A 16,643-nucleotide genomic window follows, 5' to 3' on the forward strand; every position below is an offset into this window, starting at 1 on the left:
ATTTTGGATCCAACTTTTGTTTTTTCAATAGGAAGAGGGTCATGTGACACATCAAACTTATTGGGAATTTCACAAGAAAAACAATGGTGTGCTTGGTTTTAACGTAACTTTATTCTTTCATGAGTTATTTACAAGTTTCTGACCACTTATAAAATGTGTTCAATGTGCTGCCCATTGTGTTGGATTGTCAATGCAACCCTCTTCTCCCACTCTTCACACACTGATAGCAACACCGCAGGAGAAATGCTAGCACAGGCTTCCAGTATCCGTAGTTTCAGGTGCTGCACATCTCGTATCTTCACAGCATAGACAATTGCCTTCAGATGACCCCAAAGATAAAAGTCTAAGGGGATCAGATCATGAGACCTTGGGGGCCATTCAACTGGCCCACGACGACCAATCCACTTTCCAGGAAACTGTTCATCTAGGAATGCTCGGACCTGACACCCATAATGTGGTGGTGCACCATCTTGCTGGAAAAACTGGAACGTGCCAGCTTCAGTGCATAAAGAGGGAAACGCATCATCATGTAGCAATTTTGCATATCCAGTGGCCTTGAGGTTTCCATTGATGAAGAATGGCCCCACTATCTTTGTACCCCATATACCACACCATACCATCAATTTTTTGTTCCAACAGTCTTGGAGGGATCTATCCAATGTGGGTTAGTGTCAGACCAATAGCGGTGGTTTTGTTTGTTAACTTCACCATTCACATAAAAGTTTGCCTCATCACTGAACAAAATCTTCTGCGTAAACTGAGGGTCCTGTTCCAATTTTTGTTTTGCCCATTCTGCAAATTCAGTGCGCCGATCTGGGTCATCCTCGTTGAGATGCTGCAGTAGCTGGAGTTTGTAAGGGTGCCATTTGTGAGTAGCTAATATCCGCCAAAGGGATGTTCGACTAATGCCACTCTCCAGTGACATGCGGCGAGTGCTACGCTGTGGGCTCTTGCTGAATGAAGCTAGGACAGCCACTGATGTTTCTTCATTAGTGACAGTTTTCATGCGTCCACATTTTGGCAAATCCAACACTGAACCAGTTTCACGAAACTTAGCAAGCAGTTTGCTAACTGTAGCATGGGAGATGGGTGGTCTCGTAGGGTGTCTTGCATTAAAATCTGCGGCAATGACCCGGTTACTGCGTTCACCAGACATCAACACAATTTCTATCCGCTCCTAACGTGTTAACCTCTGCGACATGTCAATGGCTGTAAACAAAGAGAAACTTGTAAATAACTCATGAAAGAATAAAGTTACGTTAAAACCAAGCACACCATTGTTTTTCTTGTGAAATTCCCAATAAGTCTGATGTGTCACATGACCCTCTTCCTATTGAAAAAACAAAAGTTGGATCCAAAATGGCCGACTTCCAAATGGCCACTATGGTCACCACCCATCTTGAAAAGTTTCCCCCCCTCACATATACTAATGTCCCACAAACAGGAAGTTAATATCACCAACCATTCCCATTTTATTAAGGTGTATCCATATAAATGGCCCACCCTGTATAATGTTGAACTGTCATCTTAACAACACTTATGTGAAGTAAAACTCTGCTGATTTTATTATGTTGGCTATATCTACTCTAATAAGCATTCAATAACTTGCTCAATTCAACCTGTACTCAAATTTGATTTAGATCTTTGAAACAATACATACTATGAAAAATTTATTCATTTAATAATCCATTTTCTAATCCGCTCTTCCATCTCAAAAGGTCACATGGAGTCAATGCCTATCTTGGCAGCGCTTAGCACAAGGCAGGAGCCAAAACTCAATAGAACATCATCTTCTGGTGACATATTGGGATGTGGGAGGAGAACATTCAGAGAAATGGAGAGAAAGTAAGAGCTCCTCACAGACCAAAACCAGGCTCAAATTCAAACCAAGGAAAATGAGGAAGAAGTGTTAACAACTGCCCCCTCATTGTTCCTTTGCACGAAAGACACAATTGTAAAGATCTCCTGATTCATAGCAAATGCCCACAGATACAGTTTCAAAATAAATAAAAGTTACAATTTAAAATCTTCTGTCATTTTACTATTTAAGTTTGAACAGTACTGAATGCTTCAACATCACTACTCACTTGTCGTTTTCTTCACGCAACTTCTGATACTCTGCTGCTGTTGTTTCATGGGCCTTGTTTTCTAAAAGCATTTTTTCTTGCTCTGCTTTAAGAACTTTCTCCAGCTCTTCCAACTGGGATTTTTGCTTCAGTAGTTGATTGTATCTGCATAGAGTTTACTGAATCAGTATGTGCACACTTTAGCAGAAATGAAGTGGTTAACATTGTTCTGACTTTAAAAATAATATACAGTATTTACAAACAGCTATTATTATGAATTACATATCGTAGCATATTAGCATATCGTATATCATTGAGGAGTTTTATTTAATATGTAATACGTGCTCTGATTGGGTAGCTTCTCAGCCATCCGCCAATAGCGTCCCTTGTATGAAATCAACTGGGCAAACAAACTGAGGAAGCATGTACCATAAACTAAAAAGCCCACTGTCCACAGAAATCCACGAACCAGCAAAAAATCTGTGATATATATTTAGATATGCTTACATTTAAAATCCGCGATGGAGTGAAGCCGCGAAAGTTGAAGCGCGATATAGCAAGGGATCACTGTAAACAAATTATCTCACAATATTTATTTATTGTTATAAATTAAACCAATTCTCACAATTTGAAAATTACAGCATCTAACCAATATTTGCAGTTCAGTATCCAAGATATGTATTGACAAGCTGATGGATAAGAAGCATTTTAAAGGTGACCCCAGCCTCACCCTGCATCAAGCTCAGGGCCTCAGATGGTTCCATGAATGTCTGCTGGATTACCTAAGACAAGCATAATTTTTTCCCATCTAATTGACATTAATTAGGTATTTTTTCCTATTTTAGCATTTAAATAAGCAACACTTAAATAGCATTACCCATCCTCTAGCATTGTCTTGTTTCAGCCTAAAAGTGTATGCTTCCAGAATTAGTTCAAGTACAGTAGATACCAGAGCATAAACACTTCTCTGTCAAACTTGTACCAAGGACAATACATCCACCAGTCATTACCTAGAAATGCATACCACATAGTAGATGTCTGAATAGCTGCTTAGTCAATGTCCGTGGGAAGTTGGTCCTTATGCTCTTGGAAGAATTAGAGGTTGTACTTATATAACAGTTGTAACATTTATGCAATGTTAGAAAAAGAGCTTAGTTAGGTTATGCTTTTCTTTCAAAAGCAGCATACTATACAAAAAAAAAATACCAAGTCAGGTTTTATTTCAGTATAGTGATTTTAGACACTATCAGAAAAGAAAAAAAAACAGCATTAACTTTAATTCATGATGAAAACCAACCTTCAACAACCCTGCTCATGGATGTAAAACTGAAATCCAGAAGCAAGAAATGTATTCAATATTGAAAATCTCATTTAAATTCTTTATTGATATGAACATGCAAAATATACTACTCCTCGCTAAACTTTTTACAACTTATTCTTAATTTGGCAAATGTTAACAGAAATGCTAAGAACTACTTACCTGTCTTCAAGATCTTTATGCTCCATTTCTAAATTTTTATGAACAGATTTAAGGTTCCCATGCTTATTAATCAGAGACTCGTATTCAGCAGCCTGATGTTCATGAAGACCAGCTAGCTTTTCATGATCTTTTACTAGGGAGTCATACATGGACTTCAGATCTTCTTTCTCCTTGACCAGAAATTCATTTTCATTCTCCATGCTGGTATACTGAAACTGCAGCTGTGACGTCTGTGCCATAAGCGCTGCACTTTGCGAGTTTAGAGTTGAATTTTCAACCTGTATGTGTTTTAAGAAAATTGTATTATGAAACAACATGACAAGTAATACATTATCAAAACGTAAATAGTCCATAACTTAAAAATATACACTGATGAGCCAAAACATTATAACCACTTGCCTAATATACTGTTGCTCAACCATGTGGTGCCAAAACAGCTCCAAATCACTGAGGCATGGACCCTACAAGACTTCTTAAAGAGTCCTGCAGTATCTGGTACCAGGACGTCAGCAGCTGATTGCCATATTAACTCGCGTTTAAGTTCTCCCGCAGATAAGTCGGGGCTTGATTTTATCGTATAACTTCTAGTATTTTATAATGACTGTTGTATAAACTGAATGCAGAAAACTCACGCTATTGATCTAAGAGATTATGAAATGCTAACGCCCACCTGAGAGAGTAGCCACGGAGTACACTGCCTTTGTTTTCTATGTATTGTGCCTACGTGACCACACAGTAATACCAGAACTATTCCAAAGCGACGTTTGCACTGTTTTGTGTATCTCACACCCTCATACACCTTTATCATAAAAGCATTCCTTATCTATGATGGAGCATTCGATCAGAAAAAAAATGAAGCTGGTTTTAAATTAAAACTCATTGAAGTGGAGAAAGAAACTGGTAACTGTGCTGCTGTAACAAAATTCAATGTGTCTGAGAAACTGGTGAGAGATTGGAGGAAGCAAGAAGATGTAAAAAAAAACAGGCAGATAAGTCGGAGTCTGATTTTATGATTGAATTTTCAGGTTTCAAGACCCGACTTATACACAAGTATATACAGTAACTTCTATCAGCTGCAAAGCAGTGCCGCTGCAGATCAGACAGATGCTCGACTGGATGGAGATCTGAGGAATCTGAAGGTCAGAACAACACCTTGTACTTTCCATCAAGTTCCACAAACCATTTGCTTCATCATTCTGCTGAAACATGTTGTTTCCATTCGGGAATACCTCTGTTATAAAGGGGAATGCCTGATCTGCAATGATATCTGTGTAGGTACTATGCATAAAATTAATGTCCACATAAATGCTTGAATCCCACTGGCATGTCTTCTTCCCACAGTGCATCCTGGTGCCATTTCTGCCCATATCTTCTGGTTTCAAAATTATTCAACGATGATGCAATGTCATATTACCATCTAAAATACCCCTGACGACATCTGCAGTTGTTACACAATAGATGATGTCATTCGCTTCATATGGGAGAGGTCATAATCTTTTGGGACATTAGTGTATAGTACTAGAAGAAAATTAAACATTTAAAATATTGTATTCTCATGTAAAACACAAAAGTATACCATTTTTCATTTCTATAGTTTAAGATATGTTAACATACCAAACAATCATTTAGTTCTCACCAAGTACTAAAATTAGATAAATGAAAGCTCAGATGGAAACAAGACCTAATGAATTTTATTTTATGTTTTTTTCCCCGCAACAAAAACAAGCCACCATGCAGCAGCTACTGTATGTGTGAATATTTGGTCAAGCTTTGCCTGTTGTTTAGATGGACTCAAACTGCCCTATAAGTGTACTCAATGAATGCAAGACATCCAGGTACTACAGCTGAAAATCATCTTCAAAGCTTCACTGCTCTGTCACTGTTCTTGATGACTGGTATGATGTTCTTGTACTGTAGTGATATGCAGTGTCTGATTTTCGCCAAACATGTCACTACAGTGCATCTGGAAAGTATTCACAGCGCATCACTTTTTCCATTTTATTATGTTACAGCCTTATTCCAAAATGGATTAAATTCATTTTTTTTCTCAGAATTCTACACATAACACCCCATAATGACAACGTGAAAAAAGTTTACTTGAGGTTTTTGCAAATTTATTAAAAATAAAAAAACTGAGAAATCACATGTACATAAGTATTCACAGCCTTTGCTCAATACTTTGTCAATGCACCTTTGGCAGCAATTACAGTCTCAAGTCTTTTTGAATATGATGCCACAAGCTTGGCACACCTATCCTTGGCCAGTGTCTCCCATTCCTCTTTGCAGCACCTCTCAAGCTCCATCAGGTTGGATGGGAAGTGTCGGTGTACAGCCATTTTAAGATCTCTCCAGAGATGTTCAATCGGATTCAAGTCTGGGCTCTGGCTGGGCCACTCAAGGACATTCACAGAGTTGTCCTGAAGCCACTCCTTTGATATCTTGGCTGTGTGCTTAGGGTCGTTTTCCTGCTGAAAGATAAACCGTCGCCCCAGTTTGAGGTCAAGAGCGCTCTGGAGCAGGTTTTCATCCAGGATGTCTCTGTACGTTGCTGCATTCATCTTTCCTTTTATTCTGACTAGTCTCCCAGTTCCTGCCACTGAAAAACATCACCACAGCATGATACTGCCACCACCATGCTTCACTATAGGGATGGTGCCAGGTTTCCTCCAAACATGACGCCTGGCATTTACACCAAAGAGTTCAATCTTTGTCTCATCAGACCAGAGAATTTTGTTTCTCATGATCTGAGAGTCCTTCAGGTGCCTTTTGACAAACTCCAGGCGGGCTGCCATGTGCCTTTTACTAAGGAGTGGCTTCTGTCTGGCCATTCTACCATACAGGCCTGATTGGTGGATTGCTGCAGAGATGGTTGTCCTTCTGAAAGGTTCTCCTCTCTCCACTGAGGACCTCTGGAGCTCTGACAGAATGACCATCAGGTTCTTGGTCACCTCCCTGACTAAGGCCCTTCTCCCCAGATCACTCAGTTTAGATGGCCGGCCAGCTCTAAGAAGAGTCCTGGTGGTTTCGAACTTCTTCCACTTATGGATGATGAAGGCCACTGTGCTCATTGGGACCCTCAAAGCAGCAGAAATTTTTCTGTAACCTTCCCCAGATTTGTGCCTTGACACAATCCTGTCTCGGAGCTCTACAGACAATTCCTTTGACTTCATGCTTGGTTTGTGCTGTGACATGAACTGTCAACTGTGGGACCTTATATAGACTGGTGTGTGCCTTTCCAAATCATGTCCAATCAACTGAATTGACCACAGGTGGACTCCAGTTAAGCTTCAGAAACATCTCAAGGATGATCAGGGGAAACAGGATGCACCTGAGCTCAATTTTGAGCTTCACGGCAAAGGCTGTGAATACTTATGTACGTGTGCTTTCTCAGTTTTTTTATTTTTAATAAATTTGCAAAAATGTCAAGTAAACTTTTTTCACGTTGTCATTATGGGGTGTTGTGTGTAGAATTCTGAGGAAAAAAACGAATTTAATCCATTTTGGAATAAGGCTGTAACATAACAAAATGTGGAAAAAGTGATGCGCTGTGAATACTTTCCGGATGCACTGTATGTATAATAACCTAATCACTACTCTTTGGCTCCATGTAGCCAGAACTCATTGCTCCAGAAATGCTTGGGTTCATTCAGATGTTACTTGGCAAACCTAAACTGTGCCGCCGTATTTAGCTTGGAAGGAAGAGGATTTCTCCTTGCTAGCCTTCCATGAAAGTCATACTTTTTCAGTCATCTTCTGAAGGATGAGCGATAAAGTGCAACATTCAGCATATTTACAGGGCCCTTTAAATGACTTCATGCAGATTTTGGTTTCTTTGTGATTTTTTTAGGTACCTATGCTGGGATAATAATTGCTGGGATGCTTGACAGCTGCCTTGAATGTCCTCCATTTGAAAGTTGTCCTTCTCACTGAAGAATGATGAAACTCAAACTGTTTTAAGTGGACTTATAACCTGCTGAACAGAACAATTGTTTCTTCGGGAACACTGTAGACATCTCTTACTTTTGGTATAGTAGTAACACAGGCCTTAATGCTCCAGGCTGAACTGTGAAATGTATTTTTTTTTTTATATTGAGCTGGAAGGATTTGTAGATCATCAATTAATTCAATGGGCTTAATTTAACTAGCAGTATTTGGTTTTAATTCCCTCCATAACTAATGCAGAAGCAGTGACAGCAATATGCACTTAATTCAGAAACCACATTTGAAGTATTTTTGTTGGAAATGTAATAGCAAAATAAACCACAGTATATGTTGTCACTTGGAGTTAGATTTATCTAATTTAAGAAACGGTAAGGATTGTTAGATAGGTCATGATATAAATAAACTATGAATTTAAGCACAGTTCTTTTACATTTTACATAAGGTTTCTGGATTATTCTTGTTGGAAAAATAATAAAGTAAATTCTACTATGTGTTGTCACTTGAAGTTACAGTTATCTTATTGTATAAATGGTGAGGATTGTTAAATGGATCATGATATAAATAAACTTTGTATCTAAATTATTTTTTCATATACTCTACTTAAGATGTTATGATTAATGAAGAGTGTGATGCTTTTGCATTGTATGTATTTGGTTAAACATTATTTTCATTACTATTAAGTTCATTAGCTTTAACTTTTTAGTCTCCTTCACACTATTACTACCTTTGACCAAATGACTATTATCAGATTCAATACAACACATTCCAGCAGAATGGAGATGATGTCTCATTTTGTGCATGAAATCATTTTCATATACCCCTTTGTCATCTAACAAACACGCTTGGGCAACTTGTTTGTATGACATTCTTTCTATGTGAAGAACTGTGGGATCACAGGAGTTTATTGGTCTTCCTGACTTGCATCAGTCTGAGGTCTTTGTTATTCTATTCCTATTTTCCAAAAGGCCACTGGCATATGCTGTATAAATTTAATTCAGGAAATGTAAGTTTCTAATTTTATGGGTGTTTACCGATTTTTGTTTGCAGACTGATAAGTTAGGTATTCTGCTGAGTGCTCTCATCCATTTAATAATTCAAGCAATCCTATATAAAATGCATTTGCTGTTGAAGCATTACAAACTATGCTCTGAAGGAGTTTATTAAACAGAAGAACTACTGCATAGTTTTTTTCTAAACATATCATTATAGAAAATACTGTATAACAGAAAAGTGTTTAAATAAAGAAATATAAAGACAGAAAAAATGCTGAGTAAATAACCTGCAGTTTAGCATTTTGTGTTTGTAGTGTTGTGTTATGTTCTTGCAAGGAAGCAGTCTGTCTCTGAAGAGCCAGGATTTGAGCTTGCAGATTGTCATTCTGTGTCTCCAGCTGCTTAAGTTGTGTCTTGAGAGCCTGCTTTTCAGCCTGAAGTGTTGCATTCTGTTAAACAAAAAAGGTCATAAAATACATAAACATAAAGAAATAAGATATAAAATACAGTATAAATTACTATAACACATTTTTAACATAGCTAAAATACAGTACGTGCTAAAAAAAATCATTTGCATTCTTCTTTTGTGGGTGTATAAATTGAACCTCAACCCATTTTCAATCTGTGGTTATTAAAACTGAACCTCTTTAATTTTACATCACACTTTTCCAGTTTACAGCAGCAGGATGCCACTTCTTATCCAAATAATACTGGGTTCAAGGCAGAAACCAACATTACACAGGGTGTCCAATGCAGGGCAAACTCATGAACAAACCCGCACTCACAATCACAAAAGGCCAATTTGGAATCTCCATATAACCTAAAATACAGGTCACTGGAGATATTGGAGGAAAACCAAAGTACTTGGTGGAAAGTACACACAGACATGGGGGCACACCAAACTCCACACCAGTAGAACTTGGGCTAGGTTTATAAGGCAGTAACCACTGCACCACCATATAGCCCACTATAAACAAAGCTACCTTCAAATGTGAATAAAAGTTTTAAGAGTCCACTTGGAAAGGTAATGAAATATCCAGATGTTTGTAACTGAAATCATTATACAGGGTGGCACAGTGAAACAGGAAATTTTGGAACTAGGTGTTGGCGACCATGGGGCGTCAGAAGTTATTTGGGACCAATGTAACCTCGTTTAGAACCTCTTGCCATTAGATCTAATGGAGCAGTGGAATGGTGCGCAACGCTGTGAAAGCCATTTACGATAAGAATGGTAATAGGGTGACTGCTGTGCAAAAGGAATTTCTGCATCATTACCAGTTAGGATGTCATGATCGTGTCCAGTTTGCTGATGTGATTATAACATGGGTGCATAATTTCCAAGAAACAGGTTCACCTTTAGAAAAAAAGTCCCCAGGTGGAGCCAGTTTGCATACTGCCCGACAATCGATGGCAGTGATTCTATGATTGTTTGGAAGGCGCGTCATTTCACACAACGGTTGACATTCCATGGCCTCAGAGATCCCCAGATCTCACTGTTTGTGATTTTTTTCTGTGGAGACATCTTAAAAGCCAAGTGTACCGCACACATCCTGCAACCATTGCTGAACTAAAAATGAAGATTGAAGAGGAAATTGCTGGCATTCCTCTTGACATGTTACGTCAAGCAATGCAGAATTTCCACAACAGGCTGTCAGAATGTGTATGAAGAAATGGACAACACCTTCATGATGTTATCTTCAAAACATAAAATGAATATTAAATGAATATTGGATTACCATCATTAATTTCACATCCTGTAAAATACATTTCCTCAATAAATGTATTTTGTAACATGTTTAATCGTGCACTGAACAAAAATTGAAAATTTCCCATTTCCCTGTGCCACCCTGTATAACAGAATACAAAAAATAAAATTTTTGAAATTCATGCTTTCACCGTATTTTTTGAGTAGTAAACGTCTAATATAATAAAATATATGCAACTTACATTTCTTTCCACTTCTATTAGTCTATCTTTAACTTTCAGAAGCTCTCTGGTTGCTTCATGGCTTTCCTTTTCCCATTTACTGATTGTGCGAGAGTCTTCATGTCCCTTGGGGGGAGTGCTGTGCATCAATCTCTCCTCCTCCTCCCTCTGCTTAAGTGCTTCATAATTCTTCTTCACCTTTGCCCCAAAACAAGACCACATCATTAAAATAATAATATCATCATTAAATATTTAAAACACATTTAGGTTATCCCATAGAGATAAAGAATGTCTTGAGCACATTGCCAGTAAAAGCATGACTGGCCAAAGAAAATATTTAGCATTTTAAATGATAAATAAAAATAAATTTTAATTATATAGTGTCTTTCCCGTGCTAAAAGGCAATTTAAATCCAATATAAAAACCAAATCTCAAAACAATACTCAAAGTAATACAAATCTAAATGTAAATGCATCAATATGTGTTTTACAGAAAACGTGATTTAAAATAGAGATGCAACGGCTAAATATTACATTAAGCTTTACACTAAAACAAAAATAAACAGTAAACAAACAAACAAACAAACTATAAAAACAAATAAATAAAATCAAAGCAGCTGCTCTTAAGTCAGGCGCCGACACTGGAATGATTTAACACATTGTACTCTGTTGCTTCACTGAGGATGGTCATGTGCACAGGAAGTAAAGATTTTACTGGCTAGGCTGGCTATAACAGTACAATGGAACAGACGTGAGTACAGATGTATTGAACTGTCTCAAGTTCAGTTCAGCAACGAAGAACATTGCTTTATACTGTCAAAATAAGCTCCAGCTTCCTATAACCTTGTCCTGTAATGAGCAGGATCAGAAAATAAAAAGTTAATTTTATTATTAAAAAAATAAATAAATGTGCAAAAATATTTGAGCATCCTTTTTCCTGTGGTGTTCCTTATAACTTCATATATTCCTTAAACTTGTGTATCTAATGAATTGCTTGCCTCTGGATCATTTCATATTTCTGGCATTCACATCCAAAGCTGTGACTACAGTTGCTTACACCAGCAATGAAGCCCTGAAGCCCACCTTCAGTACTGTTTATCCATGCAACTGCCGCGCCAGCCTTCTTACCATTCCAAAATTTAACTGATCTGCATTTGGGAAATGACCAACACTTGTCCAGCTTTCTATCTAGGCACAGAGTGCCTTTGGAACCAAAACTTAGATCCAGTCTAAAGACCCACTTCTTTTTATTTGAAATCTGGAGCAACCATTTTTGTATTCAGTCTGTGGATACGACACTGACTAGGATTTCAGTCTTGGCAGTTTGTGTAATGTTCAAATTACTATCTAAATTTATTATGCTTGGCAGCTTTAATGCATTATTTCACATAGCTAATAGAGTGGTTGTTTATTTTCTAAAGCACTAAGCAAAGGCTGTACACAAAATAATGACTCTGAGTAAGGATAACATTACATTTGCATATTTCCATTAATATGTAAAGATCTATAGAGTGATTTTTGTAATCAGAGTACAAAGGCAATGCAAGTTTGACACTGTGGTGAAGTTGTTAAATTTTCATCGTCTCATCTACTAGTCACTTGCTGCAGCTGCTAATGCAAATATAAGAAACAAAAAATACATTCATGCTGAATCAAACAAGCTAATTAAATAACATGTTGATTTCCGTTAAACGATGTTCAGTCGTCGGTGTCTTTGATGGCACAAATGAATGGGACACTGATTTCATCTGGCAATGACACCTGGCTTAAGAAGCCACAGGAAATCCAGATTTTGTAAGTGGGCACTGTATACACAGTGATTCAAGCTGGCATTTTGCACTAAAAAAAATATGTGCCTGAGGAGGTATGCTGTAGCAAAGAGACCATGTTCTCCTTTTTAAGAGCAAATTGACAACATAAACTTCATCAACATTATTAAATTCTGCAAACAGAAATTAACTATGGTTTATTGGGTTTATTTAGAAAGATTTGCTAGAGAAGGCAAGTACAATCATGATATAACAGAGTCATTAACTTCTTAGTAAATTAAACACTGTACTTACAATGCAATGGAAATGTTTAAATGTACTTAATGTGTTAAACCACTGCAGACCTAAAATATATGACAAAAATACTATGCCTTTTTGAATAAATAAAAAATGTATTTCAATGCAAAATCCGCTTGTAAATCAGTTACACACAGCATTATATTCATGCTAAAACGATATCAAAGTAAAAACTTTCTTTTGAAGACCATAAATGCCAAACGCGGTCTTGCAATTTTTGGCAACCTAATGCATCTTGATTAAGATTTAAAAGTAATCTACTCATACAGCCCTGATGTCAAAAACATGGTCTGCCTGTCTACTGTAACAAATTATAAATAATGCAACAAGTCTCATTTCACGTGAAGTCAGCATGAATGGTTGATGATTTAAGGCAAGAGGAAGGGATCTTTGGAATTCTGACAAATGCAAATCAAATAAACCATCACATTTGACACAATTGCTTTGAGAGCTATGACTGTACATTTTACATTTTTAGATTGCCAAGATTAGCAACGTCTATCTTCAATGCTTAAATGAGGATCATAGGATCCCAAGTGTTATTTTATCCACATAATCACCATAAAGGTTTCATTTACTTTCCACTGTTGCCACCCATCTATCCGAATGTGCTTGAATATTCAAAATTATACTGAAAGCTTCAAACCTCCCCACTCGGCCACTCATTACTGCCACTGTGTATAGTTTTTTTTTTTCAGCTTGCCACCTAACTATCTGAACATTACTTTCATGCCCTGCTTACTGATATTTTGTCTGGATGGTTTCTTTTGTTTCTGTCCAATTACAAAGAACAGCTCTTTCCTTTTGAAGTGTGTAGCTCTTTTGAAATTTGGGATCACTCACCCTGCTAGCTGCAGGTGCTGACGGGCATTGTGAAGGTTGTGGCTTTTACTTCACATGCAAACAAACACTGGCTAGTCTGGGAAATACTAAATTCAGTGTTCACAAGTGAGTAGTGTTCATAGTGTGAGTGCTATCATTTGGACGACACAAAGAAAACACTGGAGTGTAGCTGAAAATATAACACATTCAACACCACAATTTCATTAGACTACAATTTAGCAGTGCTCCATTTGTTAAAATTGCAAATACACACTGCACCAGTTTATAGAAGAGAGGTTGGTAGTAACATCCCAAAATGTTTGGGAATTTAATCTTCTAGGCAGCACTTTGTGATAAAGCACATACACATTCATAAAGACAATTTAGAATCACCATTCAACATAATCAACATGTCTTTCGGGCATGGGAGGTATATCAGAATATCCACAGGAAATCTTACACAAACAGTGACTAGGCAAGAATTCAAATCCAATCTGCTGAAGGTGTACAGCACACCACTAACTACTGCACTCTTACCCACACACAAACATGAGCCAAGTTTTGAAATCTAATATTGAACCTCCCGTCATTATAAAAAATGAAAAATCATCGTCACTATTCTCATAAATAGGCAATGGGTAAAACCGCTGCCACTTACAACATGTACCTTATAATTGTAGTATTAAAATGTGTGTGACTTCGTTTTGAGTTTAATACAGGCATCATTTGTGAGCTTCGCTCGTACTCTTCAGCATGCACATTTCTCACAGTAAGGGACAGTGAGTGACTTCAGCTCAAATTACAAATTATTTCCTATATCTTATAGAAAAGTGGGAAAGTCGGTTCTAAGGGAACTCTGCTCCTGTTCTGGGCCTCTCATCACCTCCTGCCATCATTCTTAAGAACCTGTACTTTTTTACTACAAGAATTGAAAAAGGAAGTGAGGTTCTTATAACTATTGTTTCATTGAAACAAAAGAGGAAACCGACTCTTCTCAAAGTAAATTGAAATAGTACTGCATTAGGCAATAAATATATACTTATGATGATTTAAAAGAAGTTTAAAGTAAGTAACCAAAACATACAGTCTTAAGTTCTTGTCGAAGCTGCTGGTTCAAGTTTGAAGATTCCTGGAGGCGTGCTTCAAGGGCTGCAATCTTCTCTTCTTTTATTTCAAGGGATTTCTTTAAAGTTGATTCAAGTTTTGATTCTAAAAGCTTGAACCTACTGTTAGAAATATCAACACAGGAAATCAGTGCCGTCATTCAGATACATTAATAAAAAAATATGCATACATAAACCTACAAAGCCTGTTCTTGTAGTATAGTGTAAAAGGACAGGAACCAGCACTAGACAGGTCATCCACACTTGAAATTGCCAGTTAACCCAATATTAAGTTCATTCAGTTTGTTGGTTTGATTATAAAAAAATCTTATTCAAAAACTAAAAATAAAAACTTAAACTATTATTCATCCACTTAGCGAATGCATGATTTCCATTACAGGATTGTTGGCAGCCTCTGTGAACAGCTTATGGTCATGCACACTTATCTAGTCACTCATTTAGGGCAACTTAGGAAAGAGCTATTAAAAGAATATACAAACATTTGAAGAGAACGTGCCAACTTCACCCACATTTCGACTGGACTGGCTGTTATGAAGTGGACCAGTTTGCCAGTTTTTTTTGGTTGCAAATCATTTTTTTCATTTGCCCTGTTTTGGGTTTTTGAACTCTCAAAACTTCACAGAATCGTTAGTATTTTAGGTGTCTTGCTTTAACTGAATTGTATTCTTGTTATTTTTTGAATTTGCAATTTATAATGTTTAGCTTGTAATATTCCTGTTGTCAAGAAGTACAGCACAATATACCACATCACTGATACTTCACCACATTCAGCACAGTGTCTGAAATGAAGGATTCTTTACAGCAACAATTCCGGCATCTGAACTCTTAGCCATTAGCATCTTTTGATCATGTAGTACTAGGGTTTTGTACTGTGAATGTAGTGATTAGTCAAGCACAATGACACCTTTTATTGGCTATCTAAAAAGATTACAACATGAAGGCTTTCGAGGCAACTCAGGGCCCTTCTGATTACATCTTGCCTGAAGAAGGGGCCTGAGTTGCCTCGAAAGCCTTCATGTTGTAATCTTTTTAGGTAGCCAATAAAAGGTGTCATTGTGCTTGACTTCTCATTCCATCTTTTGATCAGTAACTCTTAGCTTTTCTCCTCACGACTTGGTTTATAGTTAAGCTCTTCGGTGTAGGCAATAATTTCTCCGATTTCTAGTATCGATCCTTACTATCAATTCTTGAGCATCTCCTGGTTTAGTCAGCCCCATGCTGGGTGGCCATATTTCTTGTTACCAGCAGGCAATTCTAGCAAATCTTTTGGAACTAAAAAAAGAATGTCATCCATGCTCCAATCTGTTATTAACACTAGTGATCAATCCCTGGAGCTGTGACATGATGAACTAATTGCTGTACCGCTGTACAATGAATTCTTTAATGAATATTGCTAGACATTTTTATTACACTGTACAAAGTTTTGCAAGTTCCACTTTTAAATGAAGAATCAACTAATAATAGGTAAACGTTTGCAAGTGTACCACTTTAATTATTACAACTGTTACAGCTGACATGCAGAAACCAATTTCACCTTTGTTGCCACACTTCGGTACTTTTCTTCCTGTCACTAAAGCATAACATGCTATACAAAAATATGTCCTCAAACCATTTTTACACCCATGAAACAAACATACTACCATACAGTGTAAAATTTGACTTTAAACAAAATACTAATAAACAAGAATCCATTAAACGTTAGGGTAATTCCTTCAATTATAAATATGTCTTTTAAAACCTTTAAAGTGTGTCCAATATCAAAAAAAATCAAGCTACCTTTGCTCAAAGTACTAACTCAGATTACATACCTGTCGTCTGTAGACTGTTCATCATGCAAGAGTCTTTCTTTGTTAAGCCCAATTTTTTCAAGTTCATGTGTCAGCTTTTCAAGATCGTTGTTTATCTGCTGAGTCTTCAACTTCTCATTTACAAGTTCCTAAAATTTCAGTATGGTAGTTTCCATAAGAGATAACTGGGTAGATTATCATTCAACCTTAACATTAACAGTTTTTTTTTTTTTAACAAAATCATTAGTTAAAAACTAAACACACTATAGCCCAGTCAGTAATGTATGCATGAAACCTAAGGAAAAGACAATGTTTCAAAGCTTTTCAAACAAGCAAACCAGGAATACAAAATGAATGTACATCACATGCTGTCATACAAATTGGCTGAGCTGAACTGACCCGTGTGTGAATGTGTGGCTAGTTTTGCACATGCTCAGTA

General features: G+C 37.1%; 1 protein-coding gene across 10 annotated transcripts in view; it reads right to left on the reverse strand.

The window, feature by feature from the left end:
* The window catches only part of LOC120516736 (girdin-like), a 201,236-nt gene that overhangs the window by 53,880 nt on the left and 130,713 nt on the right, over nt 1-16,643 (reverse strand). For all 10 annotated transcript variants that reach the window (XM_039738631.1, XM_039738626.1, XM_039738630.1 and 7 more), the window contains exons 16-21: nt 16,226-16,353; nt 14,378-14,519; nt 10,428-10,604; nt 8,768-8,929; nt 3,547-3,824; nt 2,088-2,231 (exon numbers count right to left, since the gene is read on the reverse strand). In XM_039738631.1, the coding sequence (XP_039594565.1) occupies nt 2,088-2,231; nt 3,547-3,824; nt 8,768-8,929; nt 10,428-10,604; nt 14,378-14,519; nt 16,226-16,353 (1,031 nt within the window). The remainder of the gene's footprint in view (nt 1-2,087; nt 2,232-3,546; nt 3,825-8,767; nt 8,930-10,427; nt 10,605-14,377; nt 14,520-16,225; nt 16,354-16,643) is intronic.

Source organism: Polypterus senegalus, chromosome 16, assembly GCF_016835505.1.
Source record: "Polypterus senegalus isolate Bchr_013 chromosome 16, ASM1683550v1, whole genome shotgun sequence".
Classification (NCBI taxonomy): Eukaryota; Metazoa; Chordata; class Cladistia; order Polypteriformes; family Polypteridae; genus Polypterus; species Polypterus senegalus.